The following is a 26,768-nucleotide window of genomic DNA, read 5'->3' as shown; positions in this document are numbered from 1 at the left end:
TCTTTAGTATACGACAAGTTATCAAAGCAATGTGCAATCCGTGTGAACTAGAATCACTAAAACAATCGCTGCTCTTTCCAAATCTTTTAATTACAACTAGGGTAATCACATCACACATATAATGAATGTGTGGCAGCAATAAGCTTTCCGTATCATCCTCCGCCAACCGGTGATAATTTGATGATACTCGTGACATACCCGTGCCGTGAAGTCACGTGGACTGCGTGGATTAAAGACACATGTGTTCTCTGCACGAGTTTTCTCACTCTCTACCTCAATTTATTGACGACTCCAAACCAAAAGTGCAAACGATTTAGTAGGCCTGGATAAGAATAGATTTAGAAACAAAAAGAATGCATTTTACCCACGCAAGTGGAAGTCACATGATTTTCCCAAACAATGGCGTAAAAAAAAAATAGAATTCTCTGAATTTGCTAATCGGCTTATCAAATATCCTCCAAGGAATTAATTAGTTCAATTGGCTCATCAATCTCAAACTCCTTGTAAAGAGTCTAGATTTTGGTATTCTTTACATGGCTGTGAAGCAATTAGACCCTTTCTCCAGGTTAAGGAAATATTTCGTGATTTTCTTTATCTATCAGGTATATGTCTTCTCTCTGTCACAGCCTTTACTTTGTAATTAGCATGCCCCTAATTAGTTGATACAGTCGATTAGTTCGGGTTTGGTTTTGATTTTTTCGAGTTTTTTTCTTACGGATTATAAAAGCTTCGATCATCATCGCCATCGCCACTGTCGTCATCGTCATCATCATCGTCGTCCTCATCATAAAGTAATCATCGTCATCTTCGTCGTCATAATAGTCATCGTCGCCACCATCGTCGTCGTCGTCGTCGTCATTATCATCATAATCATCATCATCATCATCATCATCATCATCATCATCATCATCATCATCATCATCATCATCATCATCATCATCATCATCATCATCATCATCATCATCATCATCATCAGCGTCGTCGTCGTCGTAATTATCGTCCTCATTCACATCGTCACCCGCATCGTCGTCATCATCAGTAACCAGGTTAAAAGTACGCTTCGTGGGGCACCCAGGAACGACCTCGCGAGTTCACTTAATTCTGAACAATGTCTCAGCTTATTTATTATTAACCCTGATAAGTAACAATATGCGATATTGGAAGTTTATGCATAAATTTCATATTGGGAATTTAGGGGCATATTTGCTAATGCAAACCTTATCACAAACATGTAGAAAGGTAAGAAGAGATTTCAAACCTACATGTATGTTTGTCACGACATTTTATGGCAAATATGTATACAAATGTGCAAATAAAACCGGCGTCTTTATTTTGGGATGCCTTGTCCGGTACAATACAGTGATCACTTTGTAAATTTTTATTACTTATTTGATTGCATATGAAAAATCAAAATCTTGAAAAAGTCCCCCCCCCCCCCAAAAAAAAAATAGACCAAAAGAGTTTTGAATAATGAATTTTCTAGGGAAGTGAAGTTCGGGTATTTTATTCATAAAGTTATAATAGAATTTACCCTAAAGGCATGGAGGCATATTCTCTAAATAGGCTCTTATATCGGTGTCATCCAAAAATTATATTGGAACACACAATTTTTTTTACCCAAAAGACAGTTATCATAAAATCCGGTGATACATCATTTCCTTTCACCAAAGACGATTTTTTTTAATTCATCGTTACTTTCTTCAGAAAACGACTTAAATAATATAGGAATCCTGACAAGTGAGACAAACAGCGACCTAATCATCTTGCCGTAATTAGCATAACAAAGCACGCATCCCAACACAGGCAGGAAGCAACAGCCAATGAAATGACGTTATAATTTTAAGGCGTATAAATGCTCTTGGTCATAAGTCAATTGTTAATTCTATATTGGCAGATTCATATGTAACGATTCGAAAAGATGCATGAATTGCTCCAGCGAATTTGAAACAGATATACGGTTGCGATGAATGCTGTTAAGTTCCTTCTTCTTGCGATCCTCGTGGCTGTGGTGTCTGGTAAGTTTTTAAAAAATATATATAATTTGTTTGCAAATGTTCAAGTCTATAGTTGCATGAGAGAAAAATAAAAGAATAATCCATTTCCAATATGAGACAACCGAAAATGTTTTAAGGAATGTAATATGATATTATCGAAATATTTGTGATTTTTTCTTAATTATGATAATAATAATTATAATACTTATAAACTCATGTGCAATAACAATGTAAAATAATGATAAAATAAAAATCATACTAGGCTACTTGTTATTATTGTTGATTGATTGACAAGATCAGAGGATAAAAAGGGAGGTTAAACCGTAGGCAGTTACACCGTAATGATATTTTATGTGAAATATGCAAAGATGAAATGTGCAAGAAACCTATATTGTTTCCTTAAATCTTTCCACATTCTTGCATATTTGTATGCATTTACTCGGTATCGTGGTATGTATGAGCATTAAATAAGATTTTGTTGACGAAAAATTTCAAATCGCAAAAATTATTCCAAAGAGAAGATGACTTTGTCTTCCCCATCTTCTCTTTGGAATAATTTTTGCGATTTGAAATTTTTCGTACAACCAAAAGAGAACCAAAATTTATGCTCTTACGTTAAAATATGGTTAACCGGGACAATTTTGATGGTTAATCGGATCATTCTTTTTATTGTAATCTTGTTTACTGGTTACAATCTTCAGTCGGTTAACCAGTGATCGAAAGAAAAAAATTTGGTCCCCACTCCCCCTTTGATTTTGTTTTTGTCTGCGGACATCTATAGGAAGTGATGACGAAGGATTTTTAAATCCAGCTTACTATTTACATCTGTTTGTCAAAAACCTTGCCCCCACCATAGTCCTCACTCCCTTCCACTCCTCTGGCTGCCAATCTGGCTTATATGAGTATTTGTATACATCTGGACGAAGTTTTGGAATCAAAACTATTATAATACATATTTTTGTTTTGGCGTTACTCGTTACAAATAACTCATTATCTGGCGTTTCGTAAAATTGTGTGACATTGGTCAATTAATTGTAAAGCGTAAACTACTTTTGCCCAAGTGACCGATATTAAACATTCCATAATTTAAAAATTAGTATTCCAAATTAATATAAGTTAACCGTTCTATGGGAGACTATTTGGTAGCATACACCCTTATTTAACTTCCGCGTGACGTCACTTGCTCTTTTCATACACGAGGTTTCCATCTGAAAAGTAATGATCTATTTATCTTTCTGTGAATATTGTGACGTTTTGCGAAATATAGTCAATTTACCTTTAGTAGAAAGAAATAACAACAGTATGGATTTTAAAAGTTTGCGTTCACATCATATTCGCGACATCCCTTTTTTTTTCTTCAAAGAATGTTGGTACTTCACTGCCAGTACACACACACAAATTGGCAAATTAAAGTGTATTTATATATAAATAGGCTTGACGAGAGAGGGGTGGGGGGTGGGGTGTATCGAAGGGTTCTTCAATTCCATAAATATGCCATTCGAGGAATAGATGAAGACTTCAAAAAGAGGGAATGTGACAAGATCTGAATTGCTTATAGAAATGCTCACTTCATAAATTTTTAAAGCTTGAACTGCAGTTTTTTATCTGTTTATTTGTAAACACGTAAGAGACGGTTTGACACTGAACTATATATCATTAACTCTGTAGAACCGTTTCTTTTTTTTTCTCCAAAACTATGTCGGCCGAAATTTATCTCGTAATGTATTGTCCAAAATAGGTCACGAGATATAAACCGATACGCATGGGTTCACATTTGTATATTTGTCGCAAAATATAATTAATAAACAACGGAAATCCTTTCTCTGATGTTTTCTCGATTTGCGATAATTGTGCTTTTGTCTTGACTTGCTAATTTGCATATCATCAATCTATATTTTTAGGGACAAGATGAGATTTTTTTTTTCAAATGATATATATATACTTCATGAACTTATGAAGGCTCTAGTCAATCCCTGAATGTCCATCCAAGCTTATTTTCATTTCCATTTCTTTATTCCAGTATAAATTTACAGAGAAATTTATAAATAGGATAAAAATATAACAATATACAAAACATCAAAATACAGGTTAAGACATATAAAAGTTTATGAGACTAAGTTAATAGTGAAAACATAAAAAGCGTTACAAAAGTTATCAAAATTATCAAGAAGCTACAACAAAGAATCTAAGAAGCTGTCTCTACCAGTTTACAAAAAGGGGCTGTTCTATAAATAAAACGATTTCTTAAAGAGTAAAAATTCTAAAACATTATCAAAAAGCTACAATAAGGGATCTAAGGAGCCGTTTTGTACAAAAATGGCTGCTCTGTAAATAAACGAGTTCTTAAAGAGTATAATTCTAAAAGATGGCGTAATATTTGGATTTCTCAAATTGTAATTTGTTTTATTGCACAGAGAGTTGAGCTTGGAATGTAGAGGATGTTCGTTAGAAGTTATGACTATTTTTGACAAGTCGTATAAATTCATTCCTAGCAGATTCATTGACTCTATGTACAAGATTCTCATAATTAAGCCTGAAAATTTTTGAACAAAATTTAAGAAAATTTCTTATTCTTCTCTTATCTTTAACGTGTACAAAATGGTACCATACTGGAACCGCATATACTAGGATCGGCAAGACAGACGCCGCGAACACCCTTTCTACTGTATCACTGGAAAAGTATGGGACAGTGAATGCTAATGTCGAAACAATATAATACACTTTAGCTAACATTTTCGAGAGTATATACTTGTTAACTTGTTGTTGTTGTTGTTGTTGTTGTACTTGTATACGATTTCTCTTTGCACATGCATGTGTCGTTGTGATATGGCAATGCCGTCATGGAAGTTCTTTAAAACATATATGATAATCAATAAAAACGAGGAACGAAACTCGATATGATAATCTTGAAGATTCGTTTTAATCATTAACTTAAACTCAACCTTATATATCCGTACACGCGGTAATGACATGCATGGATAAGATTAACCTTTTAAATTACATCTAACCTTTACTATACAATATCGGTATATAACTCTAACTGTTCTCTTTCATGTTTCCTCTCTTTTGCTTCACCTCTTTCTATCGATCTTGAACTCGTTTTTTTGAACTTCATTCGTCTTTGTATAGACATGTTCTTTTATATAAAAAAATTATTCTAATACAGCCAATGTTCATATCTTCTTTTTCTCATCTAACTATCTGTCTTTCTTAAATCGTTCGTTGTTTATTTTGTTTCTCAAGTATCTTATTCTAAAGTTCTTTTCATTCATTCTTTCGTTTTTTAATGTTCAGTTTTGTTCGCCATCCATTTTCCCGTTCCATTATTGTTTGAATTTTGGTTCATTTCATAATATCTCACACAAGCCGATTAATACCGTCTGAAAAAAGTAAAAAGTATCTATCTGTCATTACCAGCGTATGTTCGACATAAAGTTTTGAGATCTCGCAATTTACTTGGTTCGCAGCAGACTAAACTCTAAATTAACTTGAAAGTATAAACTTACGGTATTTCCCGTTGTCTTAGCCCGTCTCCTTATAATAAAATGAGAACTGCTGCATGTCATTTCCACAATGCTGGATGAAACTGCGCCAAAGTTTAATACAGGGGATGCAACGTTTGGTCAAGACAAATTGGTGGGGACACGGTATATCATGTCCCCACCACTGAAAAAAAAGTTGGTGGGGACGCGTCCCGCTGTCCCCACCAGGATCTGCGCCAATGAGGGCAACTGCCTAATGGTAACGTGTCGCGTGATCGACTAATGTTAGAATGAATCCATTTCCTCTGTCCGTTTTGTGGTTTTATGGGGCCTGCTATATCAACTTGCCGTCTTTGAGGAATGGAGGCCTTATCATAGTCCCTTTTTGCCCTAATGGCAGCCTTGAAATGTGACATATATTGGAATGTTTTACTTAGCGGCCATTTTTTCCTGTAGTTAGAAATTTCATTAAAATGCAAACATTGTTGTTTTTTTCTCAGTAGATTATGGAGGCAAATATAGCATATATCCTTGTTACATCATTCATTGTGCTGTTTCCAGCTGCATTCACAAAATATCACCAAATTTTGATACCCCCTCCTTCCCCCACCCCCCTCTCCCTCCCCACCGCCCCACCCTTCTTTTCTTTTCTCCCTATATAATTAACATAGAAATACAAGGAATTTTAAGTCCTTCTTGGATGGCGGCGGTCTTGTTACGTAACTACCTATACATATCAAGGTTCTTATTATATAATGTCCATTATAATAACCTCATAATATTTTGTAAAAGAAAATACACTTATCAGCTTCATCTCGACACTTTGACCTCCTCTTTAGGAGATATCGGTATAATTTTCTAACATGAGAGGCAAGAGCTATAATACAGCTCTCTTTACGTATTTACAGACGATTCGGAGAGTCTCATCTCAGACTTTGCGATCCTTTTTTTTTCTTTAATTAATGCGCATTCGGTATTTGTTGAAGTGTAAGTGCAGCGCATGATGCGTTGAGTAGATATCTGTGCTTTTGCATAAAAGTTAGGGTTTGTGATCTGTTTGTATTGCATAAGCTCTCTTCTGTAGAGTATAATTTCATGACCGCCCCACCCCACCCCGCCCCACCCACCCCACCCCACCCACCCCACCACCCACACAGCCAAGCCCGCCCGTCTTGGCTGTTTTCTTTTGACTCGGTTTTGAGGTATAGTTGAAGGTTGTCCTCATTGTCTTGTTTGAATGCACTACAATTGGTGTGGTTACATCAGGAAGTTGTTATGGAAACAACTCCCTGGTTACATCATCATCATCATCATCATCATCATCATCATCATCATCATCATCATCATCATCATCATCATCATCATCATCATCATCATCATCATCATCATCATCATCATCATCATCATCATCATCATCATCATCATCATCATCATCATCATCATCATCATCATCATCATCATCATCATCAAGTTGGCTGTTGCAAGGGTTATGGTTTGATTTTGATTATATAACTCATTTTCGCGCGTGATATATCACTTGAGGAGGTTCGCGTGAATTGTCTTTATTTTACCCCCGATGTCTAATCGGTATACTGCGGGGGTTTTCGACCACTTTTGAATGGTCCTCACCATTGTGTCAGTAAGCTGTTTTAATCAGTTGGTAATAACAATTGAACATCACCTCCAAATTTTGAATGACCTATTCAGACTTTTGTTATATATATTGTACCGGTTTGTATTTCTGAGCTGATTTTGAGAACTCTTCGCTTTCTAGTTAACACTTTTTTTGATTGTTTTTTTTTTTGGTATGGATTTTTGTTTTGCAATTTTTTGTCTAGTCGTTCCTGAAAGTCTATGAGATATTCATACGCCGTACGAACCTTCTGGTCGTCGACTCCGCCACAGACACAATTCTCTGAGTATCGTCCGATATGTCCTCGTAATAGACGTCCGTATAGGCGTTAGAATGCTGTAAAAGCAGTTTCCCTGTGCGCAAACAGGAGGGAGTTAATATATCTGTCCCAATCGTGGTGTCTTTAATGCACACACCTACAGGGTGTTATGTATTACATCTTTCGACACCTCAAACAAAACACGTTGCACGCTGGGTAGTATGGAGTACGGTGGTCAGTTGGCGCAGGTAGATGAGCCTGCTAATCTCCTTCACTGTGGCCCGATGTTAATCGGCTTCCTTGATCCGTCAGGACTTCGCGGGGTACTCCGGCCACTCACTTTGAATATTCGTCGACTAAATCTTCGGCAAACCTAGTGGTTTCGATGCCTGGTAGGGCAACGATGGCGCATGTCAGTCTTGGATAATGGTGGATACGCGTGTCTGTTCTCTGATACTATCTAAGCGGAGCGCGACCATGGGTTGCACGTAGCGTATAAACCAAAACGTTTTTGGCAAATATACCTCCCAGATCGCCGGAAATAACACTTCCCTGACCCAATGATGCTCCCAAACCTCCTTAAATTTTAAATCTCATAGCTTAGAATTTGAGTTTTGGGAAAAACATAGGCGTCTGCAGAAAAAAATATCAGGGGACAAATAATCCAAGCAGACTTTTGTATACGATGGGTCTGGGGTCTTCTCCCAGAAGACACAATTATGGAATGCCGCAAATGCGATTTCCGTCCAATATTTAACAACTGTGGATAAATATAATAAAATGAAAACTGCTGCATGTCATTTGCACAATGCTGGATGAAACTGCGCCAAAGTTTAATACAGGGGAATTTGAAATGCAGCGTTTGGTCAAGACAAATTGGTGGGGACACGGTATATCATGTACCCACCACTGAAAAAAAGTTGGTGGGGACGCCTCCCGCTGTCCCCACCAGGATCTGCGCCCACGAGGGCAACTGCCTCCTGGTAACGTGTCGCGTGATCGACTATTGTTAGAATGAATCCATTTCTGTCCGTTTTGTGGTTTTATGGGTCCTACTATATCAACTTGTCTATGAGGAATGGAGGCCTTATCATAGTCACTCTTTGCCTTGCGGACAACCTTGAAATGTGACACATATGTTTTACTTGGCGGCCATTATTTCCTGTAGTAAGAAATTTCATTAAAATGTAAACATTGTTGTTTTTTTCTCAGTAGATTATGGAGGCAAATATAGCTCAATTATCCTTGTTACATCATTCATTCTGTTATTGCCAGATGCATTCACAAAATATCACCAAAATTTTGATACCCCCTCCTCCCACCCCCCTCCCAACCGCCCCACCCTTCTTTTTGCGATATATATTCTACGAGGGATTTCGTGACCGAAACGCATATAAACGCACACTTGTTAGATAAGCCAAGGCATACAGTGTTGTAACGCATAGACTCTAAGATGACAAATTGCTTTTGGCGTAACAACACTCAATACATGCAGAATATCAAAATATCGGGGGTTTTATTTCTTGCCGATACTAATTAGACAGAGCAAGAAAAAAATATAACGATTATCCGCACAGCTGACGAAAAGTTAACATATTCATCTACAACAGGAGAAGAAGAAGGAAAATATCAACTATATTAATATTTATATAAGTAGTAAATCACGCCGATTTCCATATATTTAAAAAAAAAAACAGACACTTGTCTCTTCCGAAGATCTTGTTTTCTTAGTTTTGTTTTTATTTTTTACTATTCATATTTTATTTATAAAGAGATCGTACCATCTTTACGTGCGAAGTAGAGGCTTTGTAGATATATAATCCCGGTTACTTCTAGCACACGCAATGGAAAAAATAATACCGTCTTATCTTTAATTCTGAACTTTTTTACTTTGCCATTTAACTGTGAGCGATTTACATAAATTATTTTTTGTTATCTAGACGTATTGGAGAATAATATAAAACAAACAAAAAGAGAGGGCACAAAAATGACAGGAAGTTTTTTTTTTTTTTTTTAATCATGATATTGGAGATAACCTGTAAAAAGTACGTAACATGTGGGGGAGTCGGTACAACTTTAAAGGGTGTGAAGACTCGCGCAAAAAAAAAACGTCTAATGCCGGTAATCTGACCTAGTTTCGAATGAGGTGTAACAGAAGTGTTAGACACCACCATCGATCCCAGAAAATATATACACACACAGCTTGCTACCATCGGTAATTAGACACTAGTGTACAGTCAGTACATACAGCTGCAGTCAATACCCACAGCACAGTGTACACACAATACAGCGATGGACATCTCAGGTCCAGCTAAAGATAACAAGGTACCACGTTTCATTACTGTACTGTCTGCATTTTGTAGCGACACGAACAAAACGTCACTTGAAAGCAACGGAAAGTTAACTTTATCAGATGGCCGCACGCGGTTTGGGGCGAGTCTTCAATGCCTCTAAGATAGACCGTGTTCCAGCCCGTTCACAATTTTCAAATGAAGTCTAGTTTTGATTTCCCTTTGATTTTTCACGAAACTGTTGTTTCTATTAGTTTAGAACTTGCGCTGATTGGTCAGTGTTTTGGAACTGATACGATACCAACCAGATACTATAATTAAATCTGCAAAAAGCAACTGTAATAAACAGTCAAAAGAAAGAGCGCCCTCTTAATAAAAAAAAAATCACACCAAAATAAAAAATTATTGGTGGGTAGAATGAGAGATTCCATTCGGCTTTGCAAATATGGTAGTAAAAACAAAAAGTGGGTAGGGAAGGGGTTCTAGTATTGACTGCTTGGTCACTTACAATGAGCAATGGGAAAAATTGCCAAAGTTTGGACGTTTTTTATTTTTTTTTTTATTTTATGTTTTTATGTTTAGTTTGGACCGCCGATGACTATTGTTCTCTATTGTACGACAACTGGTGACAGAAATCTCTTTTGTCCCATGTCACCAGTTTTGAGCCTGCCAAGATCATGTACACATATACACCCACGCATACACCCAGATGTGCGTGAAGTCTGTCTTGCCAACTTTTAAAAGGACCTTTATCAAAACGTCCCACATTATCAAGTATAGGTTGGGCATTCGAAGTATACTCTTGTATCTTATTTTCGTGAATTGATAATGGGTTGCATGTTTTCGTAATTTTTGATGGATTACTAATAAATATTCATGTAGGTTCTCATTTGCATGTTTATGGAACGTGGGCATTACACCGAGGTAGAGGGGGGCCATTTTTCACTGGCTTATAAAAGCTTCATCCGATTCTTGTTAGTATAACAATATATTTCAGTTTTGACTGAACGGAGACGAAATTTTCACCCAGTAATGTTTAAGTCAGTAAACAGAAAGTAAGACAAGTTTAGCCTTGAGGTTAATATAAGGCTTATGATCATGAAGCAGTATATATAGGCAATATTTGGTTGCTATTAATGAGTGATGTATTTATTAACAAAAAATGGTTATTTTCTTGATTTTTGTTTCTCTGTAACTTCCATATAGGTGATACCTATGACGCTCGCCTGATCGGTAACGGTAACATGGGTAAACTAGAATTACATTGGCAGGGCACATGGGTTAATGTCTGCCCGGACGTGTTTGACACCAATGCGGCGAGTGCAGCCTGTCGGTAAATTTTTCAACTTCAACATTTCTTTTTTACATTTTTTCAATTTCAAATTGATTTCTCATATGTTTGTATACAAGATAAATACAAAATAACATTATAGTGTAAGATGAACATATGAAAGACACTAGAAAAACAACGAGGCTGTTATCTCAGCTAGTGACCAAGGTAAGTTACCACCCAGCCCCCCCCCCCTTCCCGCTCCCCCTCTCTCAACCCCACCTTTCTCACTCATAAACATCATTACAGGATTCCTTTTGTTCCATAGTATTCAGTATCATTTGCTGAGATACGATCGCATGTATTAGACAACTCGCATATACCTTTTCTACAGTATACTGATCACACCCCTCAAGCCATCTCGTCCCTTCCTCTGTATATAGATGTGGCTCTTGATAGAAGCGCAACGAGATTTAGGGTTCCAATATCTTTTTGATAATATTGAACATGTCATTTTTTAACCGAAAAATTGCCGTATGCATGTTTTTTTATATTTGGGTCCGGGGCTCCTATCGGTTCCGGGCTCCGGGCTTCTCCCAATTCCCCACACACTCAACCCTCTGGTATTACGCCGGTGTCCTCGCAACACCCACCCACCCCCCCCCCCCCCTCCCCAAGAAAATAAACCACCAATCTAAAAGTTGTCATTTACTGCAAAATTTGCAGCCTATACCTTGGAGAGTCGAAAAACACGCTAAGAATCAGAATGACTCAACATAGACATAGGCGATCATAACCAAGAAGAATCTCTAGAGTAAGGCAAAATATGTCAACAAACACAGAACTAGTAGTAGTATTGTTCGATACAGGTGACAAACGCCTACAGTGGAATTACGACCTTCCTTACCGGTTTCGAACCTCTGGAAATACAATCAGCGTCCATAGCCTAGTTGGTTAGGGTGTCCGCGTACAGAGCGGGAGGCCCGGGTTCGAATCCCGGTGGAGGCTGAAAGATTTTGCACTGTTCTTGATTTTCCAACTCATTACGATTTTCATTTATATATATATATATATATATATATAGTTGGTTGGCGTCTATCTTGGCGCAGAGTGCTCTATGTCCAGTGGATAGAGCGGAATATGTGTTGATACTAGTTGAGACTAGTGGAACACTAGTAGTTGTAACTCGGAGTTTCACGCGTTTAGCGATCGTCAGACAACTCGAAAGCCAGTTGTCTGACGATCGCTAAAACGCGTGAAACTCCGAGTTACAACTACTAGTGTTCCACTAGTCTCAACTAGTATCAACACACACACACACACACATATATATATATATATATATATATATATATATAAATATATATATATTTATATAAACATAATCCCTTTTTTATTATTTCACAGAGGAATGGGATACTCTTACCTCTGTAAGCAAAAGGAAATCGACGTACATAACGTCACTGAGGAAGCACAGGAGCCCTTTCTTACTGCACAGCCGCAATGTCGAGGTACCGAGGAAACATTGTCTGATTGTTCATGGCAGAATATAACACTCCCGGATAGCTGCTACACTCGTCAGAGACATACGGTGCTGACATGCGCGAGTAAGTATATCAGCAAGATCTCTGACTCACACAAAGATCCAGTCGAGAATAATAAAAGAAAACAATGGTCTTTGATATAATCAATTAACTGTGTTTAAGAATTGAAAGAGGAACTTTAGGTCGGAGAGCATCATGTCGTGGGGTCGATGTTGTATTATTTCTGTACACTTTTTTCATTTGTGAGAAATGACCCTTAATTAAACACCAAGAAAAGTGGCTGAACTACTTAGTCTATACACAGAGACCATCATTAAGTGGAATACAACACAAAACTCCGTTAAGGCCGCGGATGACATGTTTATACAGTGCATTAGAAAAGAAACAATGGGTTTAAGAGTAATATAAACATTTGAGCTTGCACCGGAAAAACTGACGTCATCATCTAGTTAGCATTCAAGGGATAATGCCAAAGATTTTAGTCAAAATTAAAAGGGGGAATATCTTGCCAAGGAGCTTAGCAATTTTTGTTTAGCATATTTTGAAAGATGAACACCTTGACAACGAGAATAGCAAAAAAGAAACAGGTTACTAAACGTTCAAATTCTTCCTGGTTCATTTCTTGGACTATGATTATATCATCCCGAAAGCCAAAATTCTCCCAAACTTCATTTTTAGACCTTCTACCCCAAATCCTGCAGATTCGTCGGAAGTGGAGATTCATCTCGCCGGTGGTCATCTTCCGAGCGAGGGTATTCCGGAAGTGAGGTGTCACCCAGACGACGACTGGTCGACAATTTGTAACGACCTTCAGTGGGATGTACGTGACTGTAGGGTAATATGCAAGCAGATGGGCTACAAAACCTGCACCAGTTGGAGAGGAGACACGAACTATGATCTCGACGGCAAGGACATCTTATTCTCGAGTGTGACGTGCGGGTTGGATGAGAGGAACATTCTTGAATGTTCCGGCGAAAGGGATCCAACCGACTGTGACTTTGATGGTGATGGGGTAGCCTGGATGAGTTGTGGCCACGGTGAGTTAAACATCTTGGAAAGGTTTATTCAATTTAAGACGGCTATAACGGGGAGATAGTACAAAAGGTTAGAGCAAAGCGTATCGCGCATGCGTGAAGCGTTCATACTTGGACGTTTAGATCAGTGTGTGTATAGGAAACAGCCACAAGCTGTTACCGGTTCGGCATCGTGAAATGAGTCAAGGGAATTGGTGGAGCGGGGTGGGTAAGGGGTGGGGGGATAGGAGGAGCTTTTGGATGTACAACCGTGAAAGAAAGTGAGAAAGAACTGCAGTATCTCCTTAACTATATTTAAAATTGACCAACGCAAGAGTGAAAAGCAAATAAAATAATATACTGTTACCTACACATATGGTCTTCCCATCTATAGAAGGGTCATTTCGGATTGATGGGTTGATGGGCTGATGGGTTGATGGGTTGATGGGTCGATGGGTCGATGGGGTTGATGGGGTTGATGGCTTGATGGCTTGATGGCTTGATGGGATCAGTAGGAGAGATGTCAACTTCGATAAAAAAAAAACGTATATTTATTACAAGAAGACAAGAATACCGTGGGCGAACGTGCTAATTTTCCCTCACTGTGTAGTGTACCTTGATTTGAACAACTCGCTGATGAGAATGACATTATGTTAGTGATTAGTATTATTAAGTGTACCAAACATTTGAGTAGGGGTGACCAGTTTTGGACTCCCCGTGCTTCTTCATGGATCCACCCCTGGTCATGCACTATAAAAAAAAAAAATAAATTCGATGTCTTTTCTTTGTACATTTTTTCTTCTTCTTCTTCTTCCTCTTCTTCTTATTATTTTTTTTTACGACAGAAGTCAACATCCTAGGAGAGGACGTACTTTTATGTGGCTCCCAACATTCCTGTAAGGACCGCTGCGGTGATTGGCAGCGTGATGCTGGCTGCCACTGCGATGCTGCCTGTCGTGACCTAAACGACTGTTGCGTAGACTACGAAGAGATATGCGAGTCCATTGAGCAATCTGAATGGCCCGTACAAGTTCAATTCCCCGATTCCTATACGGCGGGAAAATATGCCTGCACTACTGTTGGAAGTGGTCACTCCCGGAGAGAAATCTTCACTATCGACAAATGTCCATCGGCTGGAGTCGGGCAAGCAACCAGAGATGCATGCGAGGGGGCTTACAACGTGACAGATGTCTTCGCAACGACACCTGTGGTGGATAGTGCTCACCGTACATATAGGAACATTTTCTGCGCCATTTGTCACGGTCTAGACGTTGAGGCTGTGACCGCGTGGGATATTGTGCTACAATACGTCACGAATCACAATGACTTACAACACGATGCCGTGTTTGACGTGACCGTACCCGAAGGAGATTTCTATACTTTTCAACCGCATCCGAGCCAACGCTATCGCTGGTGCGCTACAAACATACTGACAGAGTGTACGCCTGAGTTAAAAAACACTAGTCATTCACGCAGGTGCAATAGCTACTACGCCCCGATTTCGATCTCACATTTTTACGATCTGCCAACGTACAAGAACCCAGACTGTCGCAATTGTGAGGGTTATCTTAATTACCTCTCACCACCGTTCGAAGCGAACTACTGCATGGAGAAAGTCTGGAGGTGTTTCGGTCTTGGTGAAATCCCTTGCAGGGCGGTATCTCCTTTCGTTCTTATGCCGGACGCATTCGCTTCTCTAGAGTTCAAGTATTCGAAGCTAGATGATTACGGACGTAGAGCGGGTAAACCCTGTCTGGGTCAAGGAGTGATATACGACCCGTTTTTGGACATCTGCCGCATTTTGCAATGTCCAACGTATTACCAAAACGTTGCTGGCGTATGTGTTCCGTCCGAAAGTAAGTATGAAATTCTGAGCACTTCAACTGTCGTCTGTTGATCAGCGCTCTGCTAGTGTAGCCTGTCTCAAGACACAATTTGGTCATCGGCTGGGTCTCGGTGTCAGGGTTCGGGTCCGGGTCTCGAACCTATGTGGTCTATTTTCTTTAGCCCATTTCCCTGATCCAGAGTCGAGACCATGATAAAAAACTTTATACCAATAAGCAACATGACGTGCATAAGATATCAAATCGTCTTCTTTCGGGCACATTCAACCGTTTGTTTTGTGTTCCACACATATAGTTAAGCCGATTTTGCAACTTAATATAACACTTGCAGTGTATGTTTCTGCACGTCCAGAGAATTGTTTGGAAGTTTACAACGACTCTATATTGGGTTTATAACATGGCTATAAAATAAACCAATTAAAACTAACTTGTATTCTTAACCTCGCATTTCCCAGCGCCCCCCTTATTAACCACGGCCCCATTCCGGCTGCATCTTTTGGTCAGGTCTATACCCTTATCATACAACAGCAGGAAGGTTTAATAATTGTATAGAGATATGAAGATATAACACACGCACTGTGGAAATGTGTCTTGAAACTGTGCTTAATTGCTAGGTCTATCAGAATGATGAGTCATCCGCATAATTTATAAAAGTTTTTTTCACTACCACCAATCTTCGTCAACTTACACAATCTGACTCCTCCCACCCCCCCACACCCACCCCTAACCACCCACCCACTCTGCCTCGTACCTTGCTTCATATCTATTGTTGTAGCATAGTTTTACATTTTTTAATCAGTACAGCTTTAAACATTCTGTGGGAAAGGAATATTAACACCAGTAACACGGTAACAAGTCCAGTTGTAAATCCATCATACGTCATGCATATTTCAACATCTTTCTTAGTGAATTTCTACAGATCTACGTTAACCGTTTCATTTTATTCTGTCATTCATTGCAGTTCCTCTCTTCGAAGAACTGGAGGTCAAACTTGGAAGTTTCTCACCATCGACAGGACGTGTAGAAATAAAACATTTCGATATTTGGTATTCAGCCTGCGCAGAATTCTTTAATGCAAATGCGTCGAGAGTGTTATGCAAGTAAGTTTGTTTTTTTTTGTTACACAGCGCAGTCTTCTGTGACCCTACTTTGCTCTTATTGTGCTTGAATAAATTTCCCGGAAAAGCTAATGAAGTCGTTTTTCCAAAGAATGATTATCGGAACGGAATTAGGCACAACTCTCATTTACATTTGGAGTGTAACACTTTTGGCTTACATGAGAAAAATGAAGTATAGACGAAAAATTAACCCGCGTAGCAGTCTTTATCTTCCCCCCCCCCCCCCTTAGGCACGTAGGAAATTGATTATGATTGGAAAAGATATTTAACACAAATTTTCCAGATTCTCAAGCAAATAAATATCCTGTTTTGCCTACAGACAGTTAGGCTTTGACGATGTCTGTACATACTCCAAGGGTAGGCTAACCAGCTATCAGTATCTGACTCCAATGGAACCTTATACGGTTGACTTCCTCTGTACCGGCGAGGAGGACTCCTTAAGCGAATGCCAGACCTCTTTTACATTTGATAATTTCACGCTTTGTGATGGTGAAGAAAGCGAGGTTATAGTCTCGTGTATGAGTAAGTACAACATTTATTATATATATATATACATATATAAAGGAAGGTGACAAACGCCTACAGTGGAATGACGACCTTCCTTACCGGTTTCGAACCTCTGGACATACAATCAGCGTCCATAGCCTAGTGGTTAGGGTGTCCGCGTACAGAGCGGAAGGCCCGGGGTTCGAATCCCGGTGGAGGCTGAAAGTTTTTTCACTGTTCTTGATTTTCCAACTCATTACGACTTTCATTTATATATATATATTCATTTGCCTTTGTCGTTTACCTCCATTGCATTAACATAAAGTCTGTTCAAAGTATCTCTTTCGAGATCCGGCTTTAGGAATCACAAATGATTTCGAGTTGGTTAGCATCATGTTTGATCTCTAGAGTAAGGCAAAATATGTCACAAAAAACAGAACTAGTATTGTTCGATACAGGTGACAAACGCCCACAGTGGAATTACGACCTTCCTTACCGGTTTCGAACCTCTGGACATACAATCAGCGTCCATAGCCTAGTGGTTAGGGTGTCCGCGTACAGAGCGAAAGGCCCGTGGTTCGAATCCCGGTGGAGGCTGTTCTTGATTTTCCAACTCATTACGATTTTCATTTATATATATATATATATAGTCGCAAAAAGTCCATTCGTGGCAATTTCCAGGATTTCTCGTTTCTGGACATTTTAATCGTTCTTTAGTACACCTTTACGTTTCTTAACCTAGATCACGGAGACCAGGAGGTACAACTTACCGGGTCAACGATAGAATCAGAAGGTTTTCTACAGGCACGATGTGGCCATCAAGATGAATGGGCGTATATAAACCCAGGATATTACCAGTGGAATTCCAAGAATCATGGCACTATCGCCTGCTCGACACTCGGTTACGAGAAGTTTGCGTTTGTGGATAGGCGGATGGTGACAGCGACTGACTTGTTCCCCGTTGTGAATCGGGAAATGTATTGTGGTCAGGCCGATAACGACCTATTTTCCTGTCCGTTCATCGCTATAGATGAACCGGAAGATGGCCTTTATGCTTGGGTTTCCTGTGGCTTCGGTGAATATTTTAATATATTGTGTAATTATTGTAGACCAGGGTTGTCCAACCTACGGCCCGCGGGCCACAGTCCGGCCCGCCGCAGGGTTGCGTCCGGCCCGCGAGAGATGATCTACGGTGCGAAATTTGAGTGAGCAGATTTATTGATAACAATTTTTAAGCCATATAATCAATCATTCGAACCTTCTGGGTCCAAAAACTGCATACAGGTCAGTTTGTGTGACACTCTCTCAGCCGAGGGGGGGGGGGCGGCTGAACTTAATGTATCTGTTTTATCAGGAAGGAAAATAAATCAGTTCGCTCCGCGTGCAGTGCTCACATTTTGTTGCCTTGGGCTTCGGGCAAAAATTCGAAAAATCGAGCGTAGGGTTCATGCGGCCCCTCCTTCATCATAATCATTCCATGTGGCCCTCCTCTTCAAAAGGTTGGACAACCCTGTTGTAGACTTAAGAGAATTAAAACATTTCCAGCCGATCTGCATTGACTGAGATTAGGTTGGGATCAAGTCCCATCTATAACTGTTACTGTGCAATTAATCTCTTACCGGCATTAATTCATTCATTTTGCTCCCCGTTACCTTTTATATTTATGATCATTCTTATATCACTTCATATACACGCCATTAAATGATCATGTAATGAATCTACCCGATTGCCTTTTTTTTCTAAAACTTCTTTATATCATCAAGAAGAGAAACTTAACGACATACATATAAATCTGGATCGCTTACGTCAATTAGGAGACGCGCGCGCAAAAGGAAAGAAAGAAAACCAATGTACAAAAACGTCTAAAGGGTCATGTGATGTCCTCATGGTGGCACTTTACTCTTAACATACTGATTGTACTCGCATCATATAAAGCCCGGGTCACATCTGCGCGATTCAACACGCGATTCAACTCGCAATACAATTGAAAGCTGAATCGCGTAGTTAGACACGGGTATCAACTTGTTGCGCAATTAAAGTTGCGCCGTCGATTTGGGTTGTTTTGCAATAGAGCAATGTCCTAATCAGCGCAACTTCTCAGAAGCAACTTTCTGATTCGAACGATTTAGTTGCGAGTTGAATCGCGTGTTGAATCGCGCAGATGTGACCCGGGCTTAAGACAACAAATGTCACGGCCGTATACCTGCCTCAGTACTGTTGAAAGTAAGCGACCACCATATACTAAAGCTATACTGTAGCTGTTCGGATAGTAACCGGAGTCCATGCAGAACAAGCCTTTTCTGAGAAAATCTGAACATAGTTATCATCGGATCCTAAGCAATTAATCTCAAATTGATCGCAAATGCCCGTTACAGTGGCTTTCTTTTATCTACAAAGCTAATATGACTTCGAATTGACGTGCTAAAAAGTACGTTAGTAGTACCGGGAGCACGTGATATGACCCTCCATGGTAGATACTATATTCTTGGTGTGCAGCGAAAGTTCCAGAGTTATGTTTATATCGATGCAAAAAAATAGTATGGCGCGTATACTCAGTTAATCTTACTTTCATTAGATTATAATCTCCATGCAAAATGGCGGCATGCCGTCTAGACCACAGCACCGCAAAATAAGACGTTTCCTTAACAACAAAGTATAACATATCACTATCGTATCAACAAAATATTTAAATCTTGTTATTATATGCGTTCGACTGTTAGGCTCGAATTGGTTCTCTAGTCAAGTTGACGATACGTTGACCTGTACACGCGATTGCGCAAAGACTTGCTCAATCGACAAAAAAAGTACCAGTAATTCGTAATGTTTGTGGCAATGTGCATATGTAGGAAATCGCTCAGCGGGATTTCCCTGTGTTTTTACCTTTATCTGCCTACGTGGTGCACAATTACTAGCTATATATTAACTGTAGACTAATCTTGTTACTCTAACCAGACGGCAAGATTGATCGTGGAAGGTTAGCATGTCTAAAGTGTGACGTAGATTGCGTCATATGGTCGATCTCCAGAACCGGTTACGGCCTCTCGAGGTTGTCAGTCGAACGCACTCTATATCTGATATTACGAGCATGATATTTCTTTTCTTTTCCCGTTTGTGTTTTGTAGAGGCGTCCATTTTAGGCCAAGACGTTTTCCTGTGCGGCAGCCATCACACGTGTCACGGCAGATGCGGTTCATGGCGACATGGTTGCAGTTGTGATGACCTGTGTACCTACTTCAAAGATTGTTGTTTTGATTATGAAGATTTATGTTATAATAAACCTACCGATGTCCCCTCGACATTTCCAAGCAAAGTTGATAAAAATCGGTACGAATGTCATGATTTCCTGAACGTCAACATTTTCGTCGTTTCCAAATGTTCGCCATATTGGACAGATGATTTTCTGAAGAGCAGTTGTCAGCAAGATCAACCGTCAACAGATATCACTTCACATATCCCTGTTTACGATAACGACGGTGTGGTATATCGCAATATATTTTGTGCTTTGTGTAGTGATGTCAAACTCACAGAGCTGACGGCATTTCAAGCTTTGCTCGTAAGCTACAACTGGACCGCGGATCGTAATGTCACGTCTGCCAAAAGACCGTTTCGCGGTATTTCGTTTCCAACAAGTATCCTGGGTACTCCCAGAACCTGTTTCAAGACCCAATATATCTGCAGCGGTGATAACATGGATTTATGTCGAGCCTACTACGCCCCCGTGGCCTTGGCCGAACGGAATCCTACGTGCCTTGAATGCGAAAGCGGGGTTGTTGACTACTGCTCAAGGGAAGATTGCCAATTGCATGAAGTCACGTGCAATGGTGTTAGAAAAGCTCCTCTTTTCGATCTCTTTGACTATTCTCTACAAGAAAAAAACTCACACGACCAGTGTGACATATCACTTGGCCAACTGTTTGACCCATTTCTCCAGAGTTGCCGATTCATGGGATGTCCCGAAGAGTATTTCTATTCCGTCGGTCAATGCGTCGAAGGAAGTCTACCCTACGGTGCTCCACAGGTTGTCCTAAATACGACCATCTCCGCATCTCTCGAGTGCATCCGATCCGCGCTTTCGATGAATGAAATGGAAATTTCAGAATTATATTTAACTGCAATTCCCAATAACAAAACATCATCGGGCCCGTTTTCAGTGACAGTGGTAGCGGAAAGTTTGCTAGCATCGTTCTTTATCAAAATCACGCTCGACTCGATGCTGTTGTCGCCAGCAGGTCGATATGAAGTGTATTACAAGTGTGCCACCGCCACGTTTCTTTTGACAGTGAAGCAAAGCGATCGAAACGCTACGGAGGACCCGTGCTATGATAGCATCGTGACCTTCGACAACACCCCTGATGAACTGTCAGATATGGTTTCATTGTTTCAGAATGTTTTCAGCTACGAGTATAACCCAATCATAAATGAATTCGATCGCCATGATCTATCAGACGTTTGCTGGAAATCACTTAACGTCGAATTAGAGTGCCTAGATAAATCGTTAATCCACCCAGGCGAATTCCAGCTCGCGCCATCCAGAACCCAGATTGTCGTTTCTGTCCTCCATGGCGAGATCACGCTCGAAACCAGCGAATTTGAAATGATGCGAAATGGTTCGATACGCGCCTGTACGGAGAAGTTAAACTCGCGGTCTCATCTATACGAGATATTTTACAATGTCTGTACCGCAATCTCATTGGTATCATTGATGTTTACATTGATAACCTATCAGACATTTCCAAAACTTCGTAACGTCCCTGGACTTTGTTTGATGAATTTAGTCGCGGCCTTATTTCTGGCTAATTTCACTTTCCTACTCAATAAAGAGTTTGTGCACATGCCTTCGGTTTGCATTTCTGTAGCCGCCTTTTCACATTTCACTTGGCTGGCGTCATTTGCGTGGATGTCTGTTCTGTCTTACAACATGGCTCGTACGTTTGGTACTCATTCGATGCAACTTCATACGACCGGTAACGCTAAAAGCAGATTGCTCAAGTTTTGTATCTATGCTTGGGGATTACCATTTGTTATCATGGCGTCGTGCGTGTTCCTGCATTACTGCGATTGCATAGATGAGTTCGTGTTCCAATATGGCGGCACAAGTACTTGTTGGATAAAAGATGGGTTTGCTGTCTTCATCACAGTCGGGATACCTGTGGCGACAATGCTGTTATTCGACTTAGCAGTGTTCTTGTACACCGGGATATCGTTGAGGAAGAGCAGACATTTCACGAAACACACGCGTACCAACAGCGCGTTGGCTAATGACCTCTTTGTGGAGCTCGCGGTAAACGCACGGGTAAGTTGTATTCTTATGCTCAATGATATGTACAGGGACTCCCTGTGCATATCATTGAGCATAACAATTAAATTAACAATGTTAAATTAGGCGCGGGGGGGGGGGGGGTAGAAAGGGTAACCATATGTTGCGCGGTAATCCTGCAATTGAGGCAAAAGCGAACTATTATCAAATTGAATTCTGATATTTATAAAGTACACTTGGGAATAGGCTCGTCTGCGACAGCTTGTACATGGAACTGTTAGGGACAATAATACCGTAGCCTCAATCTCGAGGGGACAGTGGGATATGATTTGTGGGGGAAACCACATAACCAATATAAATGTTCTCGACAAAAAGGATCGTCCGTGCATTGTGTACCATAAAGAATAAATAGAAGTTGAAAGGTTTTTAATTTTACTGTTCTGCTTAATTTCTCAAAAAATAAAACACGTAATAAAAAATAACGAAAACCCTTTATCGTAAAATAAAAAAAAATGGCGAAAGATTAGTTTTCATTAACAAAAGGGGCACTACCAATTTATTTAAAGGGCCACTTTATATCGCGAAGATATGAGTTTTTCAGATTTTTGATAATTTGCTAAATGCGTCTGGCAACTTCATGATTGTAGAATGGATGATGTCATCGGGGTATATACAACAAAATATTGATTTGTTATCTATATAATGTGTTTACCATTTATCCACAAGAGAAAAGAATATTTCTACCAAAAAAGGTACTTTTTGGATGAAATTCTAAGTACAGAGAACTTTTGACAGTTAATCAAACATTCCACAATAAAGTCAGGTTTTCCAGGATAAATCAACAAGAAGATTATAATACGAAAGGAAAACTTTTGAAGAACGTTTGCCCAAAGGACATAACAGACCCCCTAATTTCTGGAGTAGTTGAAGGTTTAGCCATGTCAACAATATGTTATGCATCCGATGAACCGTATTTCAAGTTAAGGGCAAGATATTGATATGGCGGTGTTTTCAACTGTATAGCACTGTTGTGGAGTACTTTTCTCTTCAAAATAAGTTCAAATCGGTCGTCACCAGAAGATTACTTATAAAGCTCCACCGCCCCCTGTTCAAAACTGGTTGTTTTTGTTGTTGTTGTTGTTGTTAAATAACCGGTTGTTTCTTTCTTATCATTCGTATAGCTGTTCATACTTCTCGGGATTACTTGGATTTTCGGTTTCATTCAAGAATTTTGGCCTATTCCCGTTTGGCAGATAACGTTCTTGATCTCCAATTCACTACAAGGCCTCTTCATCTTTGTGATGTTCGTGATGAAGAAACGTGTCTTGAATATGTGGTTAAACCTCTTCAAAAACCACAGAGTTGATGAGACAACGCCTACGACCAAGAAAGCAGATGACCAGCTCAAACAGTCCCAAATCATCCCAGCTATAATGCCTCAACTGTAGTCGGTTCTGGAACAGAGCCCTCTATTAACAGAGCCCTCTGTTCTGGAACAGAGCCCTCTATTCACATAGCCCTCTGTTCTGTCCTTCTCCTTCTTCGTCTCCTCTTTTTCTTCTTCTTCTTCTTCTTTTCCGAGAAAGTTTATATCTTACAAGCGTCACAAAAAGTATTATTGTTATGTTATTAAAACTGATGTCTATATCTGCTACGTACACATGATAGACAAATTTTTACTCTTTGGCATTTTCCATGTTGATTGAGTAGTGTTAGAACTTGAATTGTGTGCTTATTAGTTTTCGATGTGCAACGGTAGTAGATAACTAGTTAAAGGAGTAAACTGTAAATAAAAAATATTTAACAATAAAACGCAAACTAAAACAGACAATGACGTTATTATCATGCGGCATATAAAACACACGATAACCCCGTTTCTCAGTCAAAACCTGTAGGAATTAGATGGCGGTTTGTGAAATGCTATAGTGGTGCTATGTTCAACCACGGAGGTAAAAACAGATGGTTCAACAGGGATGGTAGGACTATCGTGATGTGGTAAATTTTTAGTTACATGAAACACTAACGTTAGGGTTCAATGGTGACGTGAGGTGCTATGATAATGCTATAGTGCGGTGGGATTGCTTAGTGTTGCTATAGCGATGCGGTATGCTATAATGGTGCTATAATAGTATAGTAATATGGGATGCTATACTGATGTGGAATTGTTTAGTGTTGCTATAGTAATCATGTGACTTGTTGTGATGTTATATAGCATTGTGATATATTATAGTGATGTGGGATGGCATAGTGTTGTTATAGCGATGAGAGATGCTATAATGGTGTTGTATACTTATGTGGGATGCTATAGTGACGTGCAATGAATAGTGTTGCTATACTAATTATAATATTATATGCTATTGTATGATACATGAATAGGGTTTTGTTTGCCATAGTGTTGCTATAGCGATGCGGGATGCTATACTGATGTTATATTAATGTAAGATGCAAAAGTGATCTTGGATGTATCAGCACCGCATTAATGTTGAGTTCTATAGTGATTTTGTAAAAATGTTTGATGCCACAGTGTTTCTATGGGGATGTGAAATGCTATAATTATTATAAAGGGATGTGTGATGTTATATAATCATGCTATGGGGATGTTGGGTGATATAGTGATGAAATAGGGATGTGGGGTACTATGGTTTTCACATAGGGATGTGGGATGTTATAGTTATGCTACAAGGTTGTGGAATGCTGTAGTTATTCTATAGGTATGTGTTACGCGATGTTAATGCCGCGGTGATGTGTTCTTGAAAAGCAGGAGGGGGTTGAAACGTCCGCACGCGTGGGGGGAAGGGGGGTGATGTCACAGTTACCTGTACGTCATTGATTGGACGACGAAAATCAGACAGATTGAGAACATCGCGATGATCTATTTAATGCAACGACTGAGTTCAAAACTAATCACACTTATCAATAGTGAAACTGCTGAATTGAGGTAAGGCGATGGTGGGATGGTAGTTGCTTCAAAATGAAATGGGAAGCAGGGGGTGGGGATTTTACTCGAGTAAGATGGAATGTGGCGTATATCTTTATCACGTGGTACACTTAATCTGCAAACGATGTAATAAATGTTTAAACATAAAACAATACGTCTTGTGTCATTAGTAAAAATTTATATGAATATACAGTAAAAGTGGACATGACAGTTTGCTTATCACCCCCCCCCCATCCCCCCCCCCCACCTTCGACCTGCTCGCACTTTCATTCACACTCCATGACTGTCACCTCTATTATATAAGACAGGGTTGAAGAAACAATATGCCTGAGAGTACCTCACACCTCTGGTATTCACAGTGGAGGTTAAGACCCTCTTTAGGTGCGAGATGCCTCCTCTCCGAGGACCCTTTCCCCAGGTCCCTCCCCTCCATCCTTCCAATTGCGGGGGGGGGGGCGCCAACACGGTGAAGATGAAAACTGAAGTCACCAAGTGGAACATTTGAAAACCAGCGCCTTAAACCACACTATAGTTTAAATCGTCTTGTGTTGAGCATTTCAGGAACAGGATGTTGTAAGCGAAGTAAATTAAGTACGGAAACCTGTATGGAATATTTGAGAGTATTTTGTAAGAAATTGACTAATACTGAAAAATCTAGGGCCATGTGAACTTTTTTAAATTTCTTACCTCATGGTTCGGTAGTTCTATAATCTAATTTTGATTCCCTACTGAATGTAGGCTTTACGACTGAGATTAACCGTCAAACGTTACAACAAGCTTGGAACGGCTGAGAAGCCATGAAAAGACAAAATTTGTGTTTCACCTTAAGGCCTTCCTCATATACTTCCAAGTCTCTTTTTTTTATAGAGCTGCGGTACCCCATTCAATTCCCTTTATCCCTATCGCGAGCTAGCTCATCAAAAAAAAAATTCAACAAAGAAAAACAAAAGCCGAAATTTTGAAGTGTGATAACGATGACTGACTAATAAAAGTATACGAACATGTGTGCGTTTCAGCAGAAATATTTCGCGTCTTGGGACACACGACTTTACAGGTTTACAGAGACTCGACATTTCTAGTTTTATTTTCTTCTCGTTTATCTATCTTTATAGATTATGACTTGGTTCTACTCTGGTGAATGTGATCAATAATAACTCTCAAGTATCTAGGCCAAATGATGACAAATGGTCATGCTCTCTTCATATCTCAGTGTTAAAGTCACAAAGCTTGTATCATTCCTTAATTAACATAATAACGTAGAACCCGTATCATTTGGTGACACTTTTTCTAAAATCGTGAACCATCATATATATATATATATATATATATATATATATATATATATTTATGTATATATATATATATATATATTTATGTATATATATATATATTTATGTATATATATAAATTTATATTTATATAAATATATATATATATATATATATATATATATAAATATATATATATATATATTTATATAAATTTATATTTATAATAAATATATATATATATATATGTATATATATATATATAAATAACTTATCTTATTCGTTCGTATAACTAGTCTTATTCGTTTTGCATACGTATCCATGATGATAGGAATCATCTACTGTCCTAAGGGAGTTGTTGGCCATGTGTG

The 26,768-nt window shown here is 39.2% G+C and overlaps 1 protein-coding gene across 1 annotated transcript; it reads left to right on the top strand.

Annotated features, from left to right (window-relative positions):
* The first annotated feature begins 1,889 nt into the window (after nucleotides 1-1,889).
* On the top strand, nucleotides 1,890-25,281 carry LOC139954779 (uncharacterized). The gene is made up of 10 exons (XM_071954711.1): nucleotides 1,890-2,015; nucleotides 10,866-10,992; nucleotides 12,337-12,536; nucleotides 13,175-13,510; nucleotides 14,332-15,342; nucleotides 16,292-16,430; nucleotides 16,768-16,970; nucleotides 17,677-18,009; nucleotides 20,057-22,227; nucleotides 23,373-25,281. The coding sequence occupies exons 1-10, from the start codon at nucleotides 1,964-1,966 to the stop codon at nucleotides 23,637-23,639; spliced, it is 4,839 nt and encodes a 1,612-aa protein (XP_071810812.1). The 5' UTR covers nucleotides 1,890-1,963; the 3' UTR covers nucleotides 23,640-25,281.
* Nucleotides 25,282-26,768: the final 1,487 nt, after the last annotated feature.

The sequence above is a fragment of the Apostichopus japonicus genome, chromosome 17, assembly GCF_037975245.1.
Source record: "Apostichopus japonicus isolate 1M-3 chromosome 17, ASM3797524v1, whole genome shotgun sequence".
Taxonomy (NCBI): Eukaryota; Metazoa; Echinodermata; class Holothuroidea; order Aspidochirotida; family Stichopodidae; genus Apostichopus; species Apostichopus japonicus.
This window is presented reverse-complemented; position numbering and strand designations above follow the sequence as displayed.

Bases quoted from the DNA above. Each gene is read 5' to 3' on its own strand.
- LOC139954779 (XM_071954711.1), top strand. From the start codon at position 1,964: ATGAATGCTGTTAAGTTCCTTCTTCTTGCGATCCTCGTGGCTGTGGTG. The intron at 12,537-13,174 runs GTAAGTATATCA...CAAATCCTGCAG, and splicing joins TACGGTGCTGACATGCGCGA to ATTCGTCGGAAGTGGAGATT. The intron at 13,511-14,331 runs GTGAGTTAAACA...TTTTTACGACAG, and splicing joins CTGGATGAGTTGTGGCCACG to AAGTCAACATCCTAGGAGAG.